The 16,140-nt window shown below is 37.6% G+C and overlaps 1 protein-coding gene and 1 long non-coding RNA gene across 2 annotated transcripts in view; one reads left to right on the forward strand and one right to left on the reverse strand.

Annotated features, from left to right (window-relative positions):
* LOC139139317 (aldehyde dehydrogenase 1A1-like) overlaps nucleotides 1-10,828 on the reverse strand; it is a 33,961-nt gene extending 23,133 nt beyond the window's left edge. The window contains exons 1-4 of the mRNA XM_070708196.1: nucleotides 10,729-10,828; nucleotides 4,916-5,260; nucleotides 4,514-4,654; nucleotides 2,477-2,603 (exon numbers count right to left, since the gene is read on the reverse strand). Of these exons, the coding sequence (XP_070564297.1) occupies nucleotides 2,477-2,603; nucleotides 4,514-4,561 (175 nt within the window). The 5' untranslated portion in view covers nucleotides 4,562-4,654; nucleotides 4,916-5,260; nucleotides 10,729-10,828. The remainder of the gene's footprint in view (nucleotides 1-2,476; nucleotides 2,604-4,513; nucleotides 4,655-4,915; nucleotides 5,261-10,728) is intronic.
* LOC139137980 (uncharacterized) lies at nucleotides 6,967-7,817 on the forward strand. The gene is made up of 2 exons (XR_011553522.1): nucleotides 6,967-7,128; nucleotides 7,607-7,817. It is a non-coding gene; the product is annotated as an uncharacterized lncRNA (long non-coding RNA).
* Nucleotides 10,829-16,140: the final 5,312 nt, after the last annotated feature.

Below are 16,140 nucleotides of genomic sequence, written 5' to 3' on the forward strand. Positions count from 1 at the left end.
AGCACGTTGCCCGATGCACGGTACCAATAACCCGGTACCGCCATCCAGGCCGCTATGACGCCTCGTTGCCCCCGCCATGGCAGTACATGCATAACCCCGGATTTTGGCCAAACACTTGTCTCCGTGTCGTTCCCTTGCGTTAAGACATAGATATAGTCTTCCAGGTAATCAGTGTACATATGAGTGGTAGTGGCCTTTATCAAGAGTTGTCATGCTTTGCCGCACTGTACACGGGTAGATCTCACACAAAAAATCGACGATAGCTTAATTGATGTCAAATCTCTCCATTATTATCATACAATCTCTTATTATTATACAACATCAGAGAATGAGAAAAGAAATTCTCCCCTTTTGAGGCACAGGCGCACGACGTCTTTTGAAATCACTTGTCTGTAATTTTAATGTTGAAACATGTATTTTATTAAAATCTGTGCAAACGGAAATCGTGCGTGCAGCTATTGAGACATACAGTGAACAGTGCCCCGTGCACGGCTGTGGCCGCTCAGCTCTACTGTAACGTTACTAACTTTATAGAATCGGCGAATTTTAAAACCACTTGTCTACAATTTTAATGTTGAAACATGCATTTTATTGATAACTGTACGAACGGAAATCATGCAAGCAGCTTTTGAGACATACAGTGAGCAGCGCCCAAAACACGGCTGTGGCCGCTCGGCTGTCTTGTACACATTACTCTAAAGGTACGAAACTATTGGGAAAATAATTTTTAAATTAGACAAAATTAACGGTTATTGGCCATCCTCGAGATTCAAACTTCAACTTAATCAAGGGAATACTTACAAAAATCGATCGATTGGCTTCCTAACTTGTAAAGTCAACATCGGCCCTATCTACGGCTGATAATTAGCGCAATGTTTTTTTACGGACAAGTCCCATGCCAGCGCCATTTTCAAAGTGTGCAGCTTGAAGTTGACGCATGCGCATACTTTCCTTTTAAACCAATACGTCATTGTTGTTCGTACTGATAATATCAGTACGAACAACATGACGTATTGGAAATGGTGGTGTCACGGGAGTTGTCCGGAGGTAAAATTTAGCGACTTACCAGCAATTACATTGCCCGGTGCAGTTTTTGTGTTTCAAGAACCCAGTCGATCGATTTAGTACCAAGCATGCGACAACACAGAGAAGTTTGAATCCCCAGGGTTACCAACAACGTTTTATTTTACGCATTTTATTTAAATTATTTTTCCAATAGTTTCGTACCTTTAGAGTAACGTGTACAAGATAGCCGAGCGGCCACAGCCGTGATCTGGGCGCTGCTCACAGTATGTCTCAAAAGCTGTCCGCATGATTTCTGTTTGCACAGTTGTTAATAAAATGCAAGTTTCACCATTCAATTGCAGATAAATGATTTTAAAATTCGTCGTGCGCCTATGTTTTGAGGTGCCTGACATAAGTACAGTAATGAGCTTTCAGGACTATCATACATCTTTCTGCATATAGATATACGTGCTGTACTTGTGTGCCAACTCGTAGTGCTGTGCACCCATTTTGCAATCAAACTTTACATAACATGATTCAGAACATGTGATCGATCTATAACCTTCTTGTAAAGAATTTCATTTTGCTATATTTGCACCCAGTCTTTCACATAATAAATTGCCACTTACTTTGAATATGGAATTTGCTACAAACTTTCAATGAATATCCTAAACATAATATGCTGTTCAAAATTAACAACAAACTCAGATTTGTGGATATTTAAATGACATTGCACAGCCATATTATGAATACATGACATTTTACTTTCAATTGGTTGGACAATGGGTAATCATCAACCATTTTGCAAATATTCTTTCATATTTTGCAATGTTTCTTTGTATAAATTTATTTCATATATTCTAGTGCAAGTGGTGTGAATTACAAGTACACTGCCTAGTGGCAGACTGGCAACGTGAGAGCTGAGAATTGCCTGACAGTGAATTTTTGCCTGAATTTGGCATATATCAGTCAAATGCAGATGCCAGATCAAAGATTTGAACTTTGGAGATATTTTTGACTGGCTACTGTTATTTTTTTTAGGGTGGATGAATTGCCAAATCTTACAGTAGGTTGCAAAAACCTGCTTGTTTTTGAGTGGTAAAATAATGACTTTACCTTTTCACTTAAAGCAAAATATTGTCACGGTAAAATGAAAAGTTTCATGGAAATATTTTTGCCAAACATTATATTGAGTCTACCATTTACTTTAGAGATACAGCCGTTTCAAAACTGAACATTCTTCGGTGTGTTTGCCACAGTCAGTGTGATTTAAGACAATTTTCACTGTGCCTGGAATGCCAAACACAGGTACAGATGGATTATCCTTCAAGATTTTGGCTTTATCTTTTTTTTTGTTGTGTATAATAAATTCCTGCTATTTTCAGAATAAGTGTTTAAACCCCCGTTTGATTGGATTTTTTTCCCTACAGTTTACTTGTCAAAATGTACTTGTTCATTTACTCAACCTTACCGACTGGAATGGTCTTTCCATGGATTTTGTCAGCATAACCAGCATAGTACTCAATAAGTTTCACAGAAAAGTACATATCTCCAATAGCACTCTTAAATGGTTTTCCATTATCCAATGTCTCTAATTTCTGAAATAGATTTGTAAAAACATATCTCTTAAAGCCATTCAGTTGTGGAAGGTATATGTATCTTAACCTCAGTCCACACCCATTTCTCTTTGGAGTGAGTCCATAGTCAACATTGATTACAATTCATTCGGACCAAACCATCGTGGTGGCAGGGTTCAGAGTTAGTAACTGAGATCATCGTATTCATTTAACTGGAACAACACAGAAACTACCCAGTACAAGAATGCTTTTAGGAAGAGGAAAAATATCATGTTTTTTTTAATGCTATATATATAGTATTCTTGTTAACTGAAATAGCCACATAGTTTCAGAGCCATGTTTCTGGGCTACTCTTGATATAACCAAGCCATTATGGGGCAGTGGATAATTAAAACATGCACAAAGCAAAACGCAAGCTCCATGTTTAGGGGAGGGGGTTTGGCTGTATTTCAGTTACTGTGTGCAAAAATCACGCTACATGTTTATATATTTCAACATCTCACTGCACATTTTATGTATCACAAAATATTGCGCTATATTGATTTGTGTGTACCAAGCCTTGGTGCAGGCGCGGTGCCACACTATTCTTTCGACATACATGTGATTCACTGCATGTTTATAATAACATACTGATCATTGTGTATACAGTTTAAATTTATTTCAGTCTATTGGCTACGTCATTGTCAAGTTGGCGCTGAACACAGATTAATTTTAGGGGGTTGTGTGGGGGGTGGTGGGAGCGTATGACATTGTGTGATTTCATCACGACGTAATTACCAATAGTAGGTATGCTGATACAGAATGAGATTTGGTTGGATTTTCGCACTTCCAAACTTTCATTTAGGGGAGGGGGTAGAGGCCAAAAGCAATTAGTTGCGTTTACCATGCCCATGCTTTAATTATCCACGGCCACTATGGCACCCACAGTCCCTCCATCACTGTAGTGGAGGGGCAAATACCTAAATAAAGCATCAAAAACTGATGTACCTAGCATACTTGTAGCATGCCTGCATAAACACACTTTCAAAAGGACTCAGGTATACACATAAATGCTGCATCCATATTGACTTTAAATGACAGTTTTTTGAAGAAGAGTTTTATCAATTTAATTCGGCTGTAATATGAATTTACAATTTTGAATGATCATTCATAGAACCTAGCATCAAATGCAAAGAAGGGAGACATTTAACATTAACATGTGAGGTACAATACTTCAACTAGGGACAGCACAGTAACTGCAAATGTGTGATACAGCCTTTGCCCTGCAACATTCAATCAATTGCTTTCATTGACAGTAAAAAACTCCTTAAAAAAGAGAATTTGGGTCACTCAAAGTTGCGGAACTAGTTACTATTGATAACTGTATTATGCTCCAGTATCATGCTCCTGGGCATTGCATTAATCTTGTTTGTTACAAGATAGGGGTGCGAAACATGTCAATTACACTAAGGTCATAGATTTGACATGTATTAAGGCACAGTGGATGTGGAGGGACTATGATTAAGGTCTGCATTGAATTTTGTTTGTATAATACAACTTGTGACATGCACATGATAAGCACACCGCACACAGTTGACATAAATTCACCACTGAGTCTGTCGAAATTCATAAAGGTCATAAGATATTCATCAGTTGAACAAGTAAACCATTATAGATTATCATTTAGTTCTAATATGTATGGGGTCTGCATGCATGGGCTTGTAAGTGAATGTAATACCTGTTAGTGTTTGAAAATACTGTATCGTAATACTAAGAGTTATCAAGCATAATTTAATTTGGTACTCTGCCTGACAGGTAAAATATTACTTAAAACGCATCATGTAATTATGAATTTGTGCTCAAAATTAAAGGACGGGAGTTCATGGGTACTTTTAATAAGCAGTGTACACTGACTCAGCCATGCCAGAGAAATTGAAGAATTTAATACTCACTGCAAGATATTCACTGTCTCTTTCAACCAAAGATGCCAACTTCAACATCAATTTGCCTCGGGCTGACGCATCCAAATTGCGCCATGGCGATCCTTGTTTAAACGCTGCTCTAGCTGCCTTCACTGCATTGTCTACATCAGCCTGTAAGGAAGAATAAATTCATTGGATGATGATCATGGAATGATTGTAAGAATAGATTTCACACTAAAATGTTCAATAATTTTATGAGAAAATTCCTTAACTGGCGAGCATGTTTACTATTTACTGTAAGACATACTGTGACTAATATGGACACTTTTGTTGCTGCAATAAAGATAACTCCTTTTCACTTGTGCACAAATTACACAATTACGGAGAGGCCAAACAGATGATATCAATCAATAAAAGTGAAATCATAAATACCTTATCTCCTTCTTGTACATCACAGATTTTTTCACCTGTTGATGGGTTGATTGTTGGAAATGTTTTTCCACTCACGGAGTTTACAAACTCATTATTGATGAAAATCTGTAATCAAAGCAATTGGGACATTACACATGTATGTTCTGGTATTTTTTTGCACAACTTTATGAGTTGTAAAAGTATTTTGTTGAAGTTAGCTCTGAACATATTTTTCACCATACACTATATAACACTGTATTTATCAAACACTTCTTGAAAGCAGACTTAATGGATATCTGACATCCTTTGTTCATGGTAAAAATGTACACTACCGGTACATGAGGAAACAGAATGCAAAGGGTAATGCTGTGCAAGAGGGTACATTGACATGCCACTCACGCAAGTCAATTCACTTTGATGTACGAACATTTAACATATTACAGACACTACATGACTGACTGATATGATATGTCACAGTTCATAATGTATGCAGAAATAAACATTTGACCAAAATTCTTTATGAGACTTTTTGAAATAACCAGGAATCATGGAAATGGTACTTTGATAACACAGATGTTCTGAATGAAATGATAAAAACCGTTTTTGAAGGATATGACCAAAGGCAGTGATAGTAAGGAAAGGTACAAAAAGACAACATTTTTGGAGAAATAATGTCGGCAGCTGCAAAATTTCATGTGTGCGTAATTGCTATATTAAGTATTAATTGCAATATAGTGTTGTCAGGCTGACTCAAAGAATTTCCAGTACAACTGAGTTAGAGGGGATTGTAAAAGTACAAAATAAATCCCATTAGTAGTTTGTTTTAATTGAGGCGATAAATTGAAGACTAATAGAATCTCACACACCCCCAGGACCTGGGATCAGATTTCTCACAGGGGATATTGTCTCACACTCGCCTTCGGCTCGTGTGAGACAAAATATCCCCAACTCGTGTGAGAAATCTGATCCCAGGTCCTTGGTGTATGAGATTCTTTTTCTCACATGACCACAAAATGCGTTAAATTCACATTGGACATGTACAACATTATCCAAAATCGTGACAAGTCTGTCGTCTGCCACTGTACTTTGACCTGCGAACTTTGTAGTTCTGGTCTGTGTGTTACTCGTCGTGCCATTGGATAACATTTTGCGCGTGGAACAAAATTAACAGACTGTTTATCATCCAATCAGAGCTCGTGTAATATTTACTGCAGAGTGTGGGACGGTTTCTGAGAGTGTGGGATCGATTTTTCCCACACTGTCGATCCCGCACTCCCAGCGGCCAGGAATGTGAGAAATGTCAGTCAAACAATAGTACAATCGTGAAATTGCAGCTGAAGATTGTAGGATACTTGGTGCTATATGAAAAATAACCGATCAGCCCCCATCTGCTACAAGCAAGCTGTTTAGTCCGATGACCTATAAATCAGAGATCATAGAGACATGTACAATGATGTTGATGAAGGTGACTTCTCAGTGTACCAGTATGTATACAGGGTCAGGGTCAGGAAAAACGAACTTTGTTTACAGATGAGACTTAATTGTCAACCACTTGTCACATCTCTCATGTACAGTTTTGGACATGACACAATCAAAGAAAACATCCAAAACTTTCATATGATGGGGTACTATACAATGGAAGAATCAGAACAATTTGTTCAATGAGGCCGTACATCTCTGAAAGTAAGAATATTTAAAAATGACAGACTGTAAACTTAAAATATAAAATTTTTATTGAATCTTCGCCAGTTGGCCTTAAAATTCACCCAACCTTTAACCCTTTGAACACTGTAATTCACCCCCCCCCCCAAAAAAAAAAAAAAAAAATTATCAGGGCAGTATTTTATCAATTTTACTAATTGGCTGTATTTTTTCCCCATGATTTTGGACCATATGAATTTTTCTGTATTTTTTCCATGATTTTGGACCATATGGACATAACTTTTTATGGACTACACTTTTTTGACCAAAATTTTGGGGAAAATCTGAAAAAATTGTCTAGATCTGAAAGAAATTGTTGGCAGACTGTATAGTATAAATGCAACAAAAATCGACTTTGGCACTCATTTGCATATGCAAATGCCATTTCCTTTCGAACGGCACTCAGCAACTCAGTCTACACTGTGACCGTTGGCTGGCTAACACAGTTTTTCAGTCGCTCCCAAATCCTCATTTTTCGCCGATAATTATCATTGGAGACCAACTGCATCTCTTCAATTGGATTTTCTGAGAAGGTAAGTGACTTTTCGGGGCTCTGTTTGAAAAATTAAAGTGAATTTTGCGATTTCAGCGATTTTTCATAGTACGATGTTATATGTCGAGCGCGGACTTGTGTTGCTGTACCAACTACGGTAGCATGAAATTATGGCCCAAAATCAAGCATAGTTCGTGGAATTATACTATAAATTAGCTTTTTACCACAGAATTTTGTCTGTTCATGCCAGGAATTTGATGTTGGGCGGCAAAGTTTGACGCTGTGTTTTGCCGCTAAAATCCAATATGGCGCCAAATCAATATTAGTGTACAGTGTACGTTTACACGTACAATGTGTACTCGCATACGCTCATAGTGAAATAAATCCCCAAAATGTGCGTATTTTTAGGTCAAATGTTACTTTTTTGGTGGAAACTATCATCAAGTGACACTTTTAGGTTGTAATACGTAAAATTCGTGTCACAGTTGTTTTTAATTATTTTCCTCTTTTTTTTTCAGGGTCATCACAGTCCGAGGATGGCTTCGAAGCTTCCAGCCGGGGCTTCCCATAGAAAAACTTATGCATGTGACCTCATGGTTGTTCACTTTTAACTTTTTTGACGTAATTTTCGTGTCTGATTTGTCTCAGTTTGTTGCAGTCAAGTCTCTGAGGCTTAAGTATTGATCAAACTTCAGGTTTATTTAGAATAAAGCTGTTGTCTTTGCAGTATATTGAATTCAGAACTTATTATTTTCTTTTTAATTTAACCAACACAAAACCAACCGACACGTTCCAATATTTATTGAGAAATTCGTGTCACCCGAGCGGCACTTTCAAAGGCTTCATTAAAGGTGAACTTCTCCGATATGCTTGCACATGCAACAACGACATGGACTTCATTGAAAAGGTCAACTTTCTCACACGCAAACTTCAACAACAAGATTATAGAAAAAAAAGATATATCTCGTATAAAGAAACATGTTAATCTCACCAACCATCGACGATACCTCACCGATAAAGATAAGAGGAATATGACATAAGAACAAAACTGGTTTACACAACGACCTTCAGTCCATCATCAAAACCAGGCAAATCAAACAATGTCTAACAAAAATTGGAAAATAATAGAAGCCGATCAAACACTGGTCAAAGTTTTTCCAGAAAAACCTATCATAGCATACAAAGGAATAAAAACTTAAGAGACATCCTCGTTCAGGCACAAATCAAGCACGAGGATAAAATAAACACGAACGGTCTGACCAACAAACCACTCAAAGTTCAGACCACAACATATCCATACTAGCATCTCTAGTTGATGAACAATCGCTAATATCAAATTAACATGTGGGATAAATAGCTCCAACACATAACCGGTTCTTTCCCGGGGACCCAGATCACATGACCAGGGTCAAAGCACTATCGATTCACCGTGTCTCGCCATGTTTCTCCATATCATTAAACCACATTGATCGAATCAATATACCGCATCACTATCAAAGGTAGAAAACGATGTGTAAAGTTGCTCTCATTTTCTTATATATAGAAACAGACTTCAAGATACATAAAACAATTTATAAATTCTAAAATTCTGAGAAAAAAATATACTAAAGAACTGTAGTTGTAGTTAACATAAAATTATTCTCGTTTGTAGAGGCCATCTAATCTGTGGTGAATGTATAATGCCACTGTAACAAGTACTAGAAAACGGCATTCATAGGTGAAATTTTTAGACGAAGTTTCGCCAAGGGTCTATTGAAAAGTGTACCATTTCCAGTAAAATAGCTCTGTGAAGTAAAAATTGGTATACACAATCAATTGTTACTGAAAAAGACACTGCTGAAATTTGATCGGTGTTCAAGACCCGGAAGACCATTTACTAGACCCGTTTCTCCTTCATAGACAGACCAAAATCGTGTTATGCAACAGAAACTACTCAGTATACACATCGACAATCTTTTGAAGGTAGGTTTATTTTTACATGACAAACTGTTTATATCAGAAACAAATTCCTAAAAAACACATATTACCTATAACATTCACTCAGGTCCGCGGTATAGCGTAAATATAGGCATGTTTAGGCGACCCATGCTTGTGTGACCCCTGCGTACTACTGCGACCTTTGTTTTGAAATGAAAACGAGGCTATTTTTCTGAGGGCGCTGTTCAAATTACACCCCCAGCATCGTACGAGATCGTACCCAGCTATGGTACAGAACAAGAAACACGTAGGCGGGCCCTAGTGCTGTAGCCCGAGGTTTTGCCCGGGTATTTTGCCAGGACAGCACTCAGAAGCTAGTAATAGTATATAGCCAATTCGTCAATGTGATACTGCTATTTCCACATGCATATTCGCGAAGTAACGGGCCAAGCACATGCACACGTGGCTCTACGTGGCACGGGCGCGAGCAAGGTTTAATGACTATGTCAATTTCGTTAATTTGCTGATCCAGACCTACTTTGTTTTAATGTTGAATTCTTGAGCATTCCTGTCACACAGGTAGGTCACATAAGAAGTGTCAGTGTATTATTCTAAGGAAGATTTGAAGAAGGCCTGCAGCCAACCTTTATGAATTTATTTTATATACTATACTTGATATGTACAAACACATTAATTGTGGAAATATGATTCATTAGAACCGATCATTATCAACAATCATACCTCCTTCAGTAGAAATGTTTTTTACCTAGAGAGGTGTGACACGTTTGGTTCAGAATTAAATTAATACCTCAGTTACAGATAACAAATTTACAGTAAATGAAGAAGTAACGAATACTAGGCTGTACTGAGTCTCTTCAATGTTATTGCACAGTTACATCTCACTACATATGAAATTTTTAGGCCAACTGGCGAAAAACAGGAGGGGTCAATAGCTTGCAAATACAAGGCCGGTTGGCTATTGACACCCATTTGGTGTAGGCTGCCTGCAGTAGCACTGTGGGATTGCAAGATGATGACCTCAGTATGGAACACAATGGATATATGTTGTTAAGAATAACTGGGCTGTTAAAGGTTGGGTGAATTTTAAGGCCAACTGTTGAAAAAAACAGGAGGGCCGTGTCAATAGCCAAATACAAGGCCTGGTATATTGACACCCATTGGTAGGCACCCTACAGTAGCACTGTGGCATTGTAAAATGGTGACACAGAAGATGTATAGAAAGAATTTTCTTTTCAGGGGCGACGTCACTTGAAAAGTTCAATGTAGGATAAAAAACTTAATTCCCTTAGTTTCCCCCCAACCCCCCTAAAAACTTAATCGACTTAATTATATTGAACCTATTGGCAGGCTCTTTCTATGTAAAGTGAATCAAAGGACCAGTCAATTATGGGCTGAAATAAAATACAACTAAAATAATACTTCATCAACACTGAGAACACATTTTAATTTTCTGTTTTATCCAATGAAAATACAACAGTATTAACAACAAACTTGAAGTTTATCGATGAGTGAACAAGAACGATACAAATAAAGTCCAGGTTTCTCCTTTCAGAGGTAAGACCTTAAATCGATTGGTCGGATAGAATCATTTTGGGGTCAAAACCCCCCACCCCCAAACTAAAAGGATTAAGTTTTTTATCCGACATCGAACTTTTGATGCCGCCCCTTATTTCTCAAGAGAATATACGTTGTTAATTATAACTATGGTGCTGCCAAGTCTATGGCGCTGACCCCTTGACCTGAGAGCGCGATCAGCAAATCACAGCCCCGCTGCGTAATCACCGTGGCGGCTAATATTAGCCAGGACGCCGAGAGTCCGAGTTGTGAATCCGAATCAGAATCACTTCCAACATTCGCCCAGGGAGAAGCTTGGCAATGGCTTTTGATTAGATGTAAAGCGCGTGTTTACAATGTAAACTGCATGCCCTTGCTTTGTACCAATGTTACGACAGTCGAATACATTTCAATCAAAACTGCAATTCTTACGGTGCCCTAGAAGTCATAAGCTTTCGGAACTCTATTTGAATACAGCAAACTATAGACCTATAGCGTAATTTTTCTTGACAATAGCTTGAATATTTGTAAGAGAGTTAGACTGGCCCCAGTCGCTTTGGCTTTTTTCGGCAGCTGACTTCCTGGGTGGCCAAGCCAAGGCGTCCTCCCGCGATCTACGCAACGACCTACGGTCAACTGAAGTTTTGTCATTCAATTTATTACATGTTTTGATACTTATATGCCTACAGATTTAGAGCAAACTTTTAAAACTTATTCACAAGAAGAGTAAGTGAGTATATTAGAAAGAGCCCCTCATGGAAGGTTTGTAGTACTTAGATTAAAATTTACGAGACTAAGTGTAAAATTCAATTTTCATTTAGGAAAAAATATCATAGTGCTCATTAAAGAATGAAACAGTCCCTTTATAAATTAAAACATATCTTATTTGAAAATAAAAGGCTTCCACCATGTAATATGAATATTTTTTTCTCTCTCGAAAACCAACATATTTCTTCAGGGTATCAACATTTATTTCGGGAAGGAAAAAAATGCATGCAAAATATTGAAATTTTGGTCCTGGCTACTGAAAATTGGTTTTGGCATTGGCTTGTGAAAATTATATTTTTCTTCTCAGAAATGAATACTTTCAAAGTATTGGGAGTTTGTTCTGAATAAACCACATAGCTATTAATATAGCTAGCAAAAGTTAAATCTTCAGAACACACAAAATATCTCATCACGGATTAAATGGTCAGTCTTCAGAAAGAGATTTTGATTTGATTATTTAAAACACGTTCTTGTAAAAAATGCAAAAAGTACTAGATTTCTTTAAATACTAAACATTAACCCTTTGAGCGCCAAAGTCAGTTTTTGTTGCATTCATAAAACATACCCTCAGTCAATTTTTTCAAAGTTTTGCTAAATTTTTTATAAGAAACTGTAGCCAATGAAATGTGATATCTGTTTGGTCTAAAATTATCAAAAAAATACAGAAAAATTCATAAAATGGTGAAATGTTGCACTAAAATTTTGGTGGGAAAAAATTATAGCCCTCAAAGGGTTAATCCTTGTAAAACATAACTTCTTACAGAATATTAAAAGTTTTCTCACAAAAGAATTAAAAGTGCTTACTTTGAAATTAATATTGGGCAAAGTATTTCAGAGTTGTACCCGCAAAAAATATTGTATGGCAAAAGTAGAGATGCGTCCAACAGAATTTAGATTTTTCTTCTTTGAATACGAGCTGTGCCCGCTAAAATTAAAGTTGTAATGTCAAACTGAGAAAGCTTATTCCGTCAAAAATAGAGTTTTGTCTCTCATAATTACAGATACTTTCAACAAGATTTGTTAAGTTTGTTTTGGGGGAAATAATTTAAAGATATTGTCCAGAAAAATGAGTTATATTTCAAAGTAATATAATTCCATGTGTAAAGGCCACCGTAAATTCAAATAGAATATCCTTTAACATCCGTAAAATTGATTCAATGGCACGATCGTACAAGAGTGGAATACTTCATTTATACATGCAGGTATATCCCAGGCTCTTTGTTTTTAAATTTGTTTGCTTGCGCGTGATTGCTTATATACGTATTATGATTATTTTCACGTTCAATAAAGAACCAATGAAGAGTTGTCTTTGTATTCATGCTTGTCAATTACAATAACGTTTGTTTGTTTGTTTATTTGGTTTGTTTATTTGTTTGTTTACAAGTATAGATGATAGTATATGTACAATTCTCACATATTTAAAATAATATACGTGCTGTTTTAACAGAAAATTAGTTTCTTCCATTTTGCAATGTCAGGTTACAGGTGACTCCACTAAGCAGTTCAGTGCCTCATCTTTATGTGAAAATATGAGTCATTAACTTTATTTTTACTTTACGATCAATACTACTGTAATTTGACTTTGAAGACAAATCCAAGTAGAAAACCGTGACGTCATTGAGACTTTCTATAAAATCAATGTTTCATCACAAAAACTATGCCTGTTCAATAGATTACAAAATTACTTCATGGTACTTAGAAAGACGTGCCCGAAAATGTCTTTCACAAATGCTGTAAGCAGTAATTGTGATACGCTAGTGTTATAGTTGAATTTGTGACTGAACTTGCAATTGATTTTGCATAATCTCTTTAAAACTCTGAGGGTATTATATTGAGATATCTAGGTCTGGAGAAGCAAGATACAGGCTTGGACTTAACCTAGAAATCGCGTGAACAGTTGGTCGCTTTGAAAAAAAATACGTGTAGGTGAGTGTAGCACGATATGTATTGAGCACTATTTAGGTATATGTGAATGCGGGATATGACTCAACATTGATCTGACACTGAGACCTACAAAAATGTCACCCTTATGAAACTATCACTGTATCAGCCGTGCGGTCCACAGACGCAGTACGAAAACTGCACTGCTTCAGCACTAATAGCGCTGCTCACGGTTACAGGTTTGTTACTAAATATAGCTGTACGCGCGCGACATCGGGCACGCAGTTTGAAATGCGGACAAATTTTTTGCTCACGTGTGAACACGTGAGCATATGTCGCAGCGATGTCTGTCTGTCTGTCTGTCTGTGTGTGTGTCTGTCTGTCTGTCTGTCTGTCTGTTGGTCCATTTTCTCAAAAACGGCTGAACGTATTTCAGTCAAATTTGGTAGACATCTTCAGAATTCAAATGGCTAGAACTGAAAAGGTTTTGGTGGGCGTGGCTTGGATATTAATGAAGTTATGAAAGTTTTAATTTTTCTGTTACGCCGCGTATGACAAGTGAAAACAATCGACTGTTTGAGGGCGCTGTGAAATGTGCTTGTCCAGGTTGGCTACAGCTGGATAGCTCTGGTTTCAACCACGGTCCCTCCGTGTTTCAACCTCGTATTGAACATTAAAATATGATATTTTATTACTCATTCAACTCACTATTCAAGATAAAATATCGTTTATCAAATTAGCTTTATCCTTGGTAATTGATTGTTTCCCTTGCTGCTCGATCGCCAGAAATGAGTACATACGTTCTCTACCTAGCCTCATGGCATGGAAGTGCTGATGAATAATAACTTTGGGTCAAAGGTATTGAAGAGTCCAATCAGGTTCGTGCACAGAGTCCAAGGCCATGACCTACTTCATGTACTTCTGCACTGTTTTGATTTTGCTTCGCCAAGAAACGTGTTCGTCATTGTCCATAGAAGTATGTTTGCTCTCCTTTTAGGTTGTTTGTGAAACAAATTCCGGGATAGGCCTTGGAATGCATACGATCAGCATCGCGGCAGTGCATGTAGCTAGCCCTACGAGTATGACGAGAGTGTCCGGCTTTGGCTACGCCGCCTCCCACCTCCGGTAGGCGGCGTAGCCAAAGCCGGACACTGTCGCCATACTCGTAGGGCTATGCATGTAGCGTACCATGCTTGTGTAACTGCCGAGCTCAACGTGCATTCACGGTTGATACTCGTGTACAATCATGATGTGTTCAATTCTGATGAAGATTCATAAGTCTTACTTTTGCAGTCTTTTTTCCGTACGATAATCCCGACAATACGTGTTACTGTTAGACGAGGTGGCCATTTTATGATAAGTTTCAATACTGCACAGCTACATAGCGTCACTATCGTGTGATCGAGGTACAGCGTTGTTGAACGGGATAAAGAAACTCTGCAGAGGGAGAACGATCGTTGACATGAACAGTCAATGTACTTCAGCACGTAGTCCGCAGATAGCGGATCGAGAAAGTAAACGTGTCCCAGTAAATAACGGAATATTTATGTACATTAACTCGATATTAATCAAATTTCCAGCTCATCGCAAAAAAATGTATTGCAAAGATTAATTTGTCACTGACAAATACTGCACTGTATGGAAAAAACAGTCTGTAGAATACTTCAACTTCAAGTGGTATTACCCGAGACAAACACTTGTGTTGTCAATTTTGATTTCATTTCATAAACTTCATACTTCATCGAGTATCGTGTATTTCAGCCTTTGTGAAGCCATTTTATTGATATTTTCAATTTTTGTCTTGGCTTTGTTGTGGAACATGTTGAATCGTCTCCGTGGACATGTAGGCAAAAGTGTGACGGGGTCGAAGTGACTTGGGTACCTGGGGCCGACCAAAACCAGTGTGAATTACTGGGGTCAAAGCGGACAGCGGCCGGGATGACGTGTTCCCCAAGCGAGCTACCTTCAGAAGTCTGTTTCATCGCAAAAAACGTCAACTTTTAAAACCCGTCATTCATTTACTGATGTTATTCTCAGCATCACAAACATATACGCCTCTGCTATGTATCACAGCAAATAGTTATATTTGAGCGCCCCGTAAATGGGATCCTCGTTTTTTTGCGAACCCGGAAGTGTGTCTTGCTCAATGCATTTCCTACCCATAGCGAGGGAAACTGCCCGCGTTCCCATGCTCCCATGCACCCTTTTTCAATGCCAATGCAACGCCATCTGTGCAAAATTTGTGGTGGTATGCTCCCGTGTGATGGAAAACCTCTCTTATTCTAACAATGACGTAGTTGACTTTGGACTTCGATTTCGTAAATGTGATGTCCATGCAGTGAGTTTGGGTTGGCGCGCTTATAATGCAATCTTCGCCCGCCTGCGGTCCGATATCCCGCATTTATTAGCGATATTTATCTGTTTTGACTTGACCAAAGTTGGCAAAACTTGCTATGTACATTAAAGATACTATGATACAAGATTATTGAAAGTCATTTGACATTTTTTTCAGCCAATTCCCAATATGCATATTTAATGAACCTTCCAAATTAGGGATATATACTGGCATTTACTTGATAAAATTTGGCGAAACATGCTGTGTACATTGATCATTATACCAGGTTATAACAGTATTGAAAGTCATTTTGCATTTTCATGTCAGCTAATTCATAATTTGCATAAATAGCTAACAAGCTTTCACGGTTTGGCATATAGAGCTTGAAGGACTTGACCAAAGGTAATTACACATGTTATATTGTGATACAATGACAGTACTCAAAGAAATTAATTATTTTTATTTCAGCTAATTACATATTTGAATACTTAATGACCTTTAGAATTGATCTGTGGTGAAATTCATTGTGTTGATCATAACACTTTAAATGTAGCAAAGCAATGTAGCAAAGGTTCA

Source organism: Ptychodera flava, chromosome 8 (genome assembly GCF_041260155.1).
Source record: "Ptychodera flava strain L36383 chromosome 8, AS_Pfla_20210202, whole genome shotgun sequence".
NCBI classification, from domain to species: domain Eukaryota; kingdom Metazoa; phylum Hemichordata; class Enteropneusta; family Ptychoderidae; genus Ptychodera; species Ptychodera flava.